Raw genomic sequence first — 12,340 nt, 5'->3', positions numbered from 1 at the left:
TGGGTCCTTTTCACTTCCATCCTGTAAAGCGCTTCCCGCCCCCACTGCTCCCAGGCTGGTCTAACACCATCTTGTTCTCTTCGGAGTTGAGGCATTTTCATCACTTTACTCTTGGATGTTTATTTCATTTCTGTTTTGTCCATTCCTGCCCAGTGAGATCAGACAGGAAGCAGGAAGTGGAGGAGGTTTTCCTTTGTGCCCAGTTTTTACAAAGTGTTTTCCTTAAGTCTTTTTCATTGTGAATGTGGCAGTTTTCCCTGCTTAGTGACAGAGGGTAGAAACAGATGCCTCACAACTATAGTCATTGGTGGCTTGTTTATATTTATTTATCTTTGTATTATTTGTTTTTGTTTTTCAAGACAGAGTTTCTTCATGTAGCCCTGGCTGTACTGGAACTCACACTGTAGACCAGGCTAGTCTCGAACTCAAAGCGATCCTCCTGCCTCTGCCTCCTGCATTCTGGGATTACAGGCGTGCGCCACCACCGCCACCGGGCTGACCATTTATTTTTAAACGTTCAAGTTTTAAATCTTGTTGCTTTTGTGCTTCTCTTCCTTCCTTGTTTAATATTAAGGGAAAATAACCAAAATGTAATAGAGGTCCTAAGTAGAAAAGAAGTAAGCAAGCCTCCATCCGTAGGAGGCAGCGAGGCCCGCTTTACCCTGGACTCTCCGGCCTGAGGGGAACCGGGAACACGCCTTTCTCTCAGGCTGAGAACCGCTTCTGCCTCTGCTGAGAGCGATTCCAGTATTAACCTTGTGGGAAAGTAGCTCACATTGCTTCAAGCCACTGAAGCTTCTCAGCCTGAGCGACAAACAGGGGAGGGGGGCTGGGGGATAGCTGTAATTGGGCCGCTGCAGCAACAGATTGTTCCCAACATGCATAGCCGGTTTCTCTGGACACGGCACACAGGCTGGCTTCGCTCACTTGTTCAAGGGATTTCTGGGTATCGAGTGAGGTGACAGGATGATCAAAGGACCCTTGAGGCGCGGGGTGTAGTAGAAGCCTGTGGCGGCAGCTTCTCCTGCCTCTGAAGATCCCTGAAATGCCCAGCCGCCTCTCCAGTAGCTGACCTTCATACCTTGGGTCCCGCTATCCTTTCCAAGTCTGTAGTAAACGCACATGCCAGTGCTGGCTAACCTTAGCCTCTCGGTAGCTCTCTCTGTCCAGGTTGCCCCCACGTGGCCTCTGTTGCACGCTCTGTTGTGTGGGAGTCACCTGAGGGCACACTCTGCTGTTGTGGGCCATCCGTTTCCCGTGCTTGCCTTACTTGTTCTGCCATGTGGGGTGAGTGAGGCAGCTTCTCCTGACAGCCAGAGCAGTTGTGGGTCTGCGTATTCTGCAAAGAGTGTGAGGGCTCTGCTGACCAGTGCTGTGCGGGCTGGGTGGATCTGCTCCGTGAGCGGCCACTTCAGGCAAACTTACAGCTGTACTGTAGGAGCTGCAGCGATGGCACCTCACTCCATCACTACCGCACCACTGACATCTCTACAGACGCCCCAGGAAGGAGCAGTCTCCAGTGAGACCACTGTGCAGCGCGGTGGCCGCATCAGGTGCCTCTCTGTTATGTGTCCTCCTCCTGCAGGCCTCGCGCTGTGTCACCTCCCTCCCCGGTCCACCGCCTCCTCATTTTCCTTCAGATCTGGATGAGAATCTTGGTTAGTGCTTGGTAAACAGCCGCTGACTGTGTGGTTTAGCGATTCCTCTTGCCTGATTAAGATTTCTTTCTCTGAGCCTCCGTGCAGTACAAGCCGCCGAAATGTCATTTCCAGCTGTTTCCACTTTAAACTTTTTAAGCTAAACAAACTGACCAGCAAGACGATCTAAGCCTTGGAGGTCAGGACACCTGAGGAAAGTGTTTTTAGCTTTGTGGAGTGTTCCCAGGTTTCGTCAGCTGTGACATCTGGCTGAGGAGAAGGGATAGTAAGCCAGCTGCTGTGACGTCTCAGGCCCGTCTCCAGGTAGCGAGTGTCTGCTGGAGCCTCGGGCTCCACCCCGGCCCCTCTGAGGCTGGAGAAGACGGAATGCACAGCCAGAAGACCCCAGAGGCCCAGCTGTCCTTGTCCCTGTCGTTCTCTCTCTCGCTTCACTGTCTGTTTCTCTTCTTTCTTCAAATGCAAATTCCCTTACTTTCTCAAGCACATCTTAAAATAACACAACACGCTGCTGCCAATTCTTCGTATGCTGATATTTCTGCCACATGGTCAGATAACTGTCTCCTGCTCCAGATCCTCACAGCAGAGGAATTTAGGTCAGGTGTCCACCCTGACATCTGTAACTACCAAGAGAGTCACCTTGTACCAACAGAGCTGCCAACAGCACACCCTCAGGGACAGGGGCCAGTTAGAGCTTGTGGCCTAGAATTTCTTGTTATACAGACTTGGAACACCCAAAGATTTCCCACCCTGGAAAACCAGGTCAGACTCATTATGGAATTATACGATTTATTGAGTGATTCATTTTATTTGTAACAAGCCCTTTCGTCTTGTATATTCTGTAGTTTTAAATTCTTCTTGTTATTGTAAGTAGAACGCCCTTTTTGATTCAGTTAAAATGACACTTCCAGGGCTGTTATATGATCATCCAGTGTTCAGATGGGTGTAGCTGCATAAGCTCTCTATCAAAAAATCCAGGGACAGAAATGTGACGGCCACTCTTCAGTGACCCGGCTCGGTGTTGTTTGAACCACTCTTCAGTACCTTACATGCCCAAACTTGACTTCTTGGCCCAGTGTAGGCCTGCCTCAACCCAGTCACTCACAATGCAATGAGGAATTTCCATTCTCCAGATGTAACATTGAGCTCAGTTGCATACCTCTGGGGCATTGCTTGATGACTGCCTTCTTGATGTGCCAAGCTGTATGAGCAAGTGCCTTGGGTATAAAAGGTTGTTTGGCATCTCAGTTCCTGACTCTCTCTCTGGTTTTTTTTGAGAAAGGATTTCTTTGTGTAACAGACCTGGCTGTTCTGGACTCACTTTGTGGACCAGGCTGGCCTTGAACTCACTTGGATCCACCTGCCTTTGCCTCCTGAGTTCTGGGATTAAAGCCATGTGCCACCACACCGGGCCTCTGCCTTATTTCTAAAGACTCTGAGAGAACACTCTTCAACTCCTCCATCACTGCCCACGGCCAGGCATACCCCATGGAAGAGAGCTGGGGCCCTGAAAAGTGACCTTAAGCTTCTTCGGAGCCATGGTGGGTTTTAATAGTGGCTGAACTTCCCAGTGCCTTGTCTACTGCACAACCCTATGGGATAAAAGAAGTCTGAGTAGAAAGTCGTGTCTGTTGTAGGTCACCATTATTTTGCAGTGGTTTTTCCTTCTGTCCCGTAGCTCCCTGGAAGTAATTACTCACAAGACAATTATTATTTTAAAAAAATAATAGGCCACATAGCCAGGCTTTCCTCTGACTGGCTCATATCTTAAAATACCCCATTACTCTAATTTATGTTCTGCTACGTGGCCGCCACATGGCAGGCACCATGTGTCCTGTCTTCTTCACATCTCTTTAGCTGAATCTCACCGGCCTCTCCCTATTCCAGAATCCCTTCTGCCTACGGAATGTCCCACCCCTTTTTCCTGCCTTAGCTATAGGCCATAGGTGTTTTAATTGACAGGCATTGCTTCCATACAATACACAAGAAATCCCTTCTACAATTCCCCTTTTTAGTCCAATAGAAAACTTTTTCTTTTACAATAAACTAATATACAGTGATAGCAATTATAAAAACTATTAGGAAAGATTTACACTCACACTGTCCAGTTCTTACGCATTTGGCAACTCAAGAAAGTATTCTGTTATCTCTCCTCCCTTGGTGTGTTCAGGGTTCTTTACCTGCATCATTTTCTTTTCTTTTCTTTCTTTTGTTTTTTGAGACAGGGTTTCTCTGTGTAGCCTTGGCTGCCCTGGACTCACTTTGTAGACCAGGCTGGCCTCAAACTCACAGAGATCTATCTGCCTCTGAGTGCTGGGATTAAAGGCATTAGCCACTACTCCAGGCCCTTAAATCATTTTCTACTTTTACTAGTATCACCAGTCTAAAAGTGTCATCTTAAATACTAAACAACTTAAACTTAATTGTAAGACTATAACTATTTAGTCTTCAACCCCATCAGAGACTTGAGAAAGAAATAAATATTGCCTAGGTGTATAGGAGTATAGGCGAGCGGCTTCTAAAATAGAGAATTGGCAGACAGCTGCCTGCATGGACAGTCACCCAAAATTCCTCTACAGCGTTGGAGCATCAGTCTTCAGCCCTCTGGCCCAGTATATCTATCTGACAGACATATTTGTGAAGCAGAAGCTAAGAAGGGCTTGCTTACCCTGTCTTGGCAGAGCTTGGCAGTCGGCTTCCCCGCATCGGGTCTTCGGCTGAGTAATGGCATGTCTTTGCCCCGTGTCGCGCTTGCCACGTTTGAGGCTGCCTCCTATTGAAGATTCTTCAGTGCTCAGTATCTTCTTTCAAGTCAAAGTGGGGTGGTGCCAGGAACCAATATGTTTCATTGCCAGAAAAGCCTTAAAATAAAAAAAAATCTTTAAATACCATATACTGTAGGTCTCTGAGGTTTTTGAGGACTATGTATCTATCACCTTCTGTCTATCTCTAATTTACATAGTATGTAATCATTATCTATGGTGTATCTGAAACATTGCTTGTGTCTAGCTCTCCACTACCAGTCTAACCTAGGATGTATACTTCGTGATAAACTAGACTTGTGCCTGACCTGAACATCAGATTGATCGACTATTACCTTGCATTACTTAATTATCCTAAACAGTTCATAATAGTGGCTTTTAAAAGGACTGGAGGTAAGCTCTGTATTTTTAAATAAGTTGCAGAGATCTAACACCTTATACAGGAGTAGAAACATCTATACATATGTATATCAAAAATAACTTAATATTTGCTACATAGTAAGCTGTACCAATATATCAAAAATAACCTTATTTCTGTATCATATATAAAATTCTAACAAGTTATCAAACATAACCTTAATTATGAATCAATATATAATAGTGTATATCACTGTATCAAGAATGATCAGCAGCTGTTGCATCCATGCAAGGCACAGGAGATTCCTTCCACGTGTGTCCCCTGGGACCCGGCAAGTCCTCTCCCCCTTGGTGCTGTAGCCTCCACGCTGTAAGAAGGCTCAGGCCCCTGCCCACTTCTCCCCTAGGCGCCTTTCCCGTTACCTTTTTAAAAAGAAAAGAAAAGAAACAAAGAAAGACAGATCTTTATTATCTACTCTCTGGGAACTTATTAAATGCCTGTTTTGTACCAGACGCGGCATCCAGTGCTACTGTTGGACCAGAAGAAAATCCTGTTGAGCCTAACTGTGAACATGTCCAACACCCGCTGGACCACCACAAGTCCCGTTGAGGGGGCACTAGATGCACAGTAGTGACACGGGACCTGCTTTAGATATTGTTTATATTATCTTACATGTCCTGGCAGTTCAATGAGATCGGTATTGCAGATCTGCTCAGACAGTGGCTAGCCTTGTTCACTGTACACCGCGTGCTCCCTCTGTTAAGTTTGCCATGTGCAGCCTGATAGTCCACTGCAATTGTCCCTGTTTACTTATTTATCTGTGGTGGTGCCGGTGCCTCGCCTGTGCTGGGCTCGTACCCTGACGTCTGTCACGGCCTTGCTCCCGTTAGCCTTGCAAAGGTGGAAATGCCCAGAACCAGGGGCGTTAATTGTGAGGTCAGGTGATACGTAGAAGTAGCACATCTGGTTAGGCTCAGTGACGACACACCTGGCCACGGCAGCCAAGCCCACGTTAGCCTTCTCTGGAGTGCCAGAAATTGATCCAGACTGAGCTACTCCCTGAGGCCTGTGTGTTAAGGCTCAGAGTCTCCTTGTACGCTGTCTTGTACGCTTGTACGTGGTCTTGTGGGCCACGCCCTATGGTAGCCTGCACTGTAGGAGTGTTGGTGTCTTGTGGGCCACGCCCTATGGCAGCCTGCACTGTAGGAGTGTTGGTGTCTTGTGGGCCACGCCCTATGGTAGCCTGCACTGTAGGAGTGTTGGTGTCTTGTGGCCTCGCCCTATGGCAGCCTGCACTGTAGGAGTGTTGGTGTCTTGTGGGCCATGCTCTATGGCAGCCTGCACTGTAGGAGTGTTGGTGTCTTGTGGGCCATGCTCTATGGCAGCCTGCACTGTAGGAGTGTTGGTGTCTTGTGGGCCATGCTCTATGGCAGCCTGCACTGTAGGAGTGTTGGTGTCTTGTGGCCGCGCCCTATGGTAGCTATTCTTGGACATGCTGAAGGTTGTACACACACTCTTTTGACTCTAGCAGCATAAACCTACAATTATGTTTTATGTCTCCCATCACTGACATCTCCCTATGCACTGTGGAAGTGATTGTCTCCGGGTTTAAATCTGAGTCCATTCATTGTCTTGGTAAAACCTAACTCCTCGACAGAGTTGTGTGCCCGGCATACACAAATCTTTGAATTCAGTTGCCAGAACTAACCTCAAAAATATAAAATAAAACCTCCCATGATAACGAGATACACGTATTTTGTTTTTAAAATGGGATGCAAGGAAGGTCACTGGAGCAAGCAAGACACATATTTTTAAATGGAAAGGCAAACTGTAAATACTGTATGGATAACAATCTTTTCAGTACATTGACTTTTCCAGAGCTCTTCAGGAATTCTTGCTTTTTATTGGCTTATATCCTTTCCAACTTGGACGCATCCTTAATCACGGATTTTTTTTTAATTTGTTTACCCAACAAATATTTATTGTGAGTTAGATGTTGTAGACTGTAGACGAGAATTATAGCCACGCCAAATGCTACAAGGGAAAATAGAAGGCTCTGCTAAAGCGATAGCAATGGTAGGAGAGTTGAGAAGCAGGAGGGCTTCTTGGGGCAGAGGTTCCAGTAACAGCAGAAGGTAGGGAGAGCAAGGGACAGGCTGGAGCATCTGGGAGGAAGGAGCAACAGGGCAAGGGACAGGCTGGAGCATCTGGGAGGAGGGAGCAGCAGGGCAAGGGACAGGCTGGAGCATCTGAGAGGAAGGAGCAACAGGGCAAGGGACAGGCTGGAGCATCTGAGAGGAAGGAGCAGCAGGGCAAGGGACAGGCTGGAGTATCTGAGAGGAAGGAGCAGCAGGGCAAGGGACAAGCTGGAGCATCTGGGAGGAGGGAGCAGCACTTGTGAGTCCCTGGGGGAGCTGCACGCCAGCAGAAGCAGCTTCTCTTGATTGTTGTTAAAAGGATTATTGACTTAGAAATGGCCCCTTCTGGGTAGTTGTACTTCCCCATTGTTGCTCTGTGTGAAGATGCAGTGGCCGTATTTCAAGGGGGTTCTCTAGGGAGAGCGGAAGGCAGGACTGAGAGGGGAGGCTAGGGAAAGCAGGGAGAGCATGGTGTTGACTCTCGCTCTGGGCTCTGTCTCTTCCGTCAGGCCTGAAGACAATTGTGGGTGCCCTCATCCAGTCTGTGAAGAAGCTGTCGGATGTGATGATCTTGACTGTCTTCTGCCTGAGCGTGTTCGCGCTGATCGGGCTGCAGCTGTTCATGGGCAACCTTCGCAACAAGTGTGTCGTGTGGCCCATAAACTTCAACGAGAGCTATCTTGAGAACGGCACCAGAGGCTTTGACTGGGAGGAGTATATCAACAATAAAAGTAGGTGTCCCCGCCGGGGCCAGAGGAGAGACAGCTCCACCACGGTTCCTGTCAGACCCCACTGCTCAGCTAGCAAAAGCAGTCCAGCCCCAAGAGGCACAGCACAGCCAGATGTCGCCTGGGAAACTGTCCCCTTGTCCCCAAGGCAGGGCCCTGCAGACCCTCTCAGCACTTTGTTACTTTATTTTATTTTGAGACAGGGCTTCTCTATGTAGCTCTGTCTGTTGTAGAGTGCACAATGCAGACCAGGCTGGCCTTGAACTCTGCCTCTCAAGTGCTGGTGTGCACCGCCATGCCTGGCCATGCCTCGGCTATTGAAAACCAAGTGAGGGATTACACCATCTTCTCATGTACCCCTAAAGTTCACACATACCCCTAAAGTTCATGCCTAGATGCTCCCCTTGCCGGTTTGCCCGTCACAATTAGGCACTCAGTCTAGACTTTGCTAGAACCGAAGGTCTTCGTGCTAGAAGAACCTTGTAATAGCTCTTGTCTAGGGAGTTAGATGTCTGAGACCATTTGATCTTACTACAGTTAAAGAGTTTTAATAACTTCATTTGAGGAATCAAAGCACTAGGGTCTTGCATTAAGGAGAATTTGGTGCAACGCTGTTTCTAATATATATATATATATATATATATATATATATATATCTCACCACTAGTCACTCGAGAGAAATAAAATCAATTAAGTAGCCACAAGAAAGTATTGCGAAGGAGATGTCAGGGACAGGGCCTTCAGATTTTAAAGTGGGACATGGTAAGTAATGACTAGTGAGCAGTTTTAGAACATTTTGATAAAAATATTACAAGGATAAAAACTTAAAGTTGTATAAAGGAATGTAGATCTCAGAAGTTTACCTGTGGGTCACAACCCCTCGGGGTCACATGTCAGAGATCTCGAGTATTTACCTCATGCTTTATCACAGCGAAATTACAGCTATGAAGTAGTAACAAAATAATTTTATGGCTGGGGTGTCACCACAACATGAGGTGTCTCACGCATTAAAGGGTCCCGGCTTAGGAAGGTTTAGAAGCAGAACCAGTGCTTTAGGTGCTTTGGTTCAAGTAGCAGATCCTGGCAGGCATAGCTGAAGCACTGGGAAGTCAAGTGCCTGTGAGTGCAGCGCCGCCCCAAGGGCTTTGGGGGAGCTCTTGGCTTCAGCCATGCACAGGAGATTATTAATGGGGAGGAGTTCTCGTCAGCTTTCCGCTGTAGAGAAAGTTCTATATGAGCTTAAAAAAAAAAAATCAATAGCTGTGTCTGCTGGCAAGCTAGGGACCGCGTAACCTTCCTCTCCCATCCACCAAAATCTGCCTGTTCATTTCCTGCCTCTTTCAACTTTTCAGCACACTTCTACCAGGTCCCCGGCATGATAGAGCCCCTGCTGTGCGGGAACAGCTCAGACGCTGGGTAGGTACCTCTCTCCTGTGCTCTCCTCCCATGCGCACCCCGGGCCCCACGTGTGGGTCTGACCGCCTGGCTGACGCTGATTCTCTTTCCACTTCATACTTGACCATCCAAAGTTGACATTTCACTCGAAGGCAAATGCAGCAGTAATGGGTAATCTGCAGTGTAAAGAGCGAGGCCCGAGTCTCGGTGAGGGTTTAGCACCCAAGGACAACTGGAAGTGCACTATGGCAGAAGAGGGGGGCCAGCTTAGAACCAGAGTTGTCTTGCTGCTTGCCGCCTCACCCGAGACTTAGTGACCATGCTGCCTTCCTGTCAGGGCTCCTGTGAGGAGCCTGCTGGACGCTCTCACCTTACAAACATGAGGCCGGCTGCTCATGCTTCACTCCGTACCTTGGCCCCTGACGACTAGAAATGGAGTTAAGTTCTGTCTTGAAGCACAGTAGAAGTTACTCCAGAAGAGATGCTAAGTGACTGCAAGGGCAGAAGAGACTATGTCATCTGTGTCACTGAAATCCCTACTGTGACTGAGGTTAGTGCAGCAAGTGTTAACAGAGCCAACAGCCAAGGAGAACTTAGCTTCTAAACATCTGTCGTTGACAGGAATGGCTAATTTGAATTAATTGATCGATTAGTAATTTGATTGACTTGTACGCTGATGTGGATCTACGATACGATGAGGCACTGGTTCTTACACTTGCTGCACGTGAAACCACTGGGCTATCTCTGAAGCGCACACCCTTGGGCTCTGCCCACTGAGTCCCAGCACCTAGGTGTGTGCACACCTCAGTCTCTGCGTCCTTGACTATGGCGGATCACTGGGGTTCCAGGCCTCCCCAGATGGCAGCTAGCTGTTACTGTCTTCCTTTTTTTTTCTCTCTCTTTCTTATTTTTCTTCCAGTTTTCTTGTTCTGGGTCTGAACATAGCTATGTCTATCATCTCCAAGGGCATGGAATACATAGGTTTGTGTAATCTGTTGTCTCTAAGGTCATGACTGGGCCCAGTTATTCTGAGAAGTCCTAAGCTTCCTTTCTCTCTCACAGTGTCACAGTGTGTGTGCGTGCATGTGTGTGTGTGTATGCATGTGCACATACTCACTGTGTGTTCATGCATGCACATGTGCATATATGCATTTGCGTGTGCACGCCCACACAGGTGCATTATCACATTTGCATGTGTGTACACACATACATATGGATGTACACACGTGTGTGTGTGTGTGTGTGTGTGTGTGTGTGTGTGTGTTTCTCTAAGAATAAAATCTGGGGGCTTGCAGTTTCCAGGTAAGTACCCTTCCACTGAGCTGTGCCCCCTTCCCAGTATATGCCCTTTTCTTTCTTTAGGCAATGCCCAGAGGGGTACCTGTGTATGAAAGCAGGGAGGAACCCCAACTATGGTTACACAAGCTTTGACACCTTCAGCTGGGCCTTCTTGGCATTGTTTCGCCTCATGACCCAGGACTATTGGGAGAACTTATACCAGTTGGTAAGTCGTACCTTTTTCTTTAGTGATATAGTCCACATGAGGCTGCTATGTGTTGGGGACTTTTTGTGTAACACACCCGTAGTGGAGATGTTAAGTAGCATCTAGGCCGAGGAGCCAGTGTCACATCCTCTGCAGCCGCTGACACCGTGACAGTCCCAGGCTGGCCTGGGGTTGCCCCTGCCTGCTTCATCTCCTGTTACTTCCTGTGTTTTCTTTGGGGTTTCGGCATTAGCACATCTGATTAAGAACAAGCAAACACTCGTTTGTGCACGGCCCCTTCCTAGGTATTAAAATGGTGGGATTTCTAGTCATAGGACCTTGAAGTTTGACTTATGAACACTTTTTTTAAAAAAGATGTATTTATTTATTAAGTATACAGTGATTTGCCTGCATGTACACCAGAAGAGGGTACCAGGCCTCATTATAGATGGTTGTGAGCCGCTATGTGGTTGCTGGGAATTGAACTCAGGACTTTGGGGAAAGCAAGCCGTGCTTTTAACCTCCGAGCCATCTCTCCAGCCCAACTTATGAACACTTTTAAAGCTATAATACACTTGGACTTGTTCAGGTGTATGGTTCCCATCCCGTTGGGCCACACTGATAACTTCAGGTGTCTCGTAACCTCGCAAGTCATAATGAAGAAAATGGCACCACTGATTGCTAATGCTGGAAACCCGTGACGAGCTACTGTTTCTCTCAGACTGCCAACCCTGGCTGGCTAGAGCATAAGAAGCAAGTCTCCGCTTGCAAGGAGGAGCCTCTTTAAGAGAGGCTTCTATTTCCAGTCCCCAAGTCAGTTCTTACTGCTGGACGTAGCAAACAGTAAATTCCACTAAGTACTTGCTAACTAAAGGAATCAAGAGGAGCCAGGCCTGTGGTGAGGACTGTGATCCTGGCGCCCAGTCACAGGGGCCGCGGCATCACTGAGAGTTTGAATCCAGTCTGACTTACAGAACAAGTTTCATACCAGCCAGGGCTACAGTGTGAGACCTTGTCATAGATGGATGGATGGATGGGTGGATGGGTAGATAGATAGATAAAAAAGAATATTTTTCTATGAAAGCAAAATACAGGAGACATTTTCTCCCACGTGGAATTAACAGTTAAGCACTAGGAAGACAATTGACTGCTGGGAAATTGGTAGGTGCCAAGTACCATGCAAGGAAGCGCTGACCTCCTCAGCTGGTTCTGGTCCCGGCTGAGGAGCTGGGCTTACACCATGCCCGTCCTGCTTCGCTTGATGGACATATCAAGAGGACGGCCCTTGTCTTTCAGACCTTACGAGCAGCTGGGAAAACGTACATGATCTTCTTTGTCCTGGTCATCTTTGTGGGATCTTTCTACTTGGTGAACTTGATCTTGGCTGTGGTGGCCATGGCTTACGAAGAGCAGAACCAGGCGACGTTGGAAGAGGCGGAACAGAAAGAAGCTGAGTTCAAAGCCATGCTGGAGCAGCTCAAGAAGCAGCAGGAGGAGGCCCAGGTAGGCGGGTAGCTCTGGGCAGCAGGAGGGACCCAGGTGGGCAGGTGGCTCTGGGCGGCAGGAGGAGACCCAGGTAGGCAGGTGGCTCTGGGCGGGTGGCTCTGGGCAGCTGAGGCCCCAGACATTGCCACTACAGTTGCTGTTTCTTTGAATTCCTCAGCACAGCTCATCCTGAGCACTCGGGCTCTATAACTGGATGATACCGCCACACGTAGCCACCTGTTGGTTCGAAAAACGTTACAATACCCCTCATGGGCTCACTGTGGCCTGGGAGTATTGTTTCTAATTTAAAAGAAAATAGAAGGAGCTCAGGAGAGA

The 12,340-nt window shown here is 47.9% G+C and overlaps 1 protein-coding gene across 4 annotated transcripts in view; it reads left to right on the top strand.

Annotated features, from left to right (window-relative positions):
* Positions 1–12,340, top strand: part of SCN8A (sodium voltage-gated channel alpha subunit 8) — a 192,884-nt gene that overhangs the window by 99,083 nt on the left and 81,461 nt on the right. For all 4 annotated transcript variants that reach the window (XR_014773114.1, XM_084749728.1, XM_084749729.1 and 1 more), the window contains exons 7-10: positions 7,423–7,644; positions 8,994–9,057; positions 10,399–10,540; positions 11,816–12,022. Coding sequence is in view for 3 of the 4 variants with exons in the window: in XM_084749728.1 (XP_084605854.1) it covers positions 7,423–7,644; positions 8,994–9,057; positions 10,399–10,540; positions 11,816–12,022 (635 nt within the window). In the remaining variant the exon portion in view is untranslated. The remainder of the gene's footprint in view (positions 1–7,422; positions 7,645–8,993; positions 9,058–10,398; positions 10,541–11,815; positions 12,023–12,340) is intronic.

This window comes from Acomys minous, assembly GCF_964271855.1.
Source record: "Acomys minous genome assembly, chromosome: 12".
Lineage (NCBI taxonomy): Eukaryota > Metazoa > Chordata > Mammalia > Rodentia > Muridae > Acomys > Acomys minous.
The sequence above is the reverse complement of the archived record's forward strand: the minus strand, read 5'-3'. Positions and strand labels throughout refer to the sequence as shown.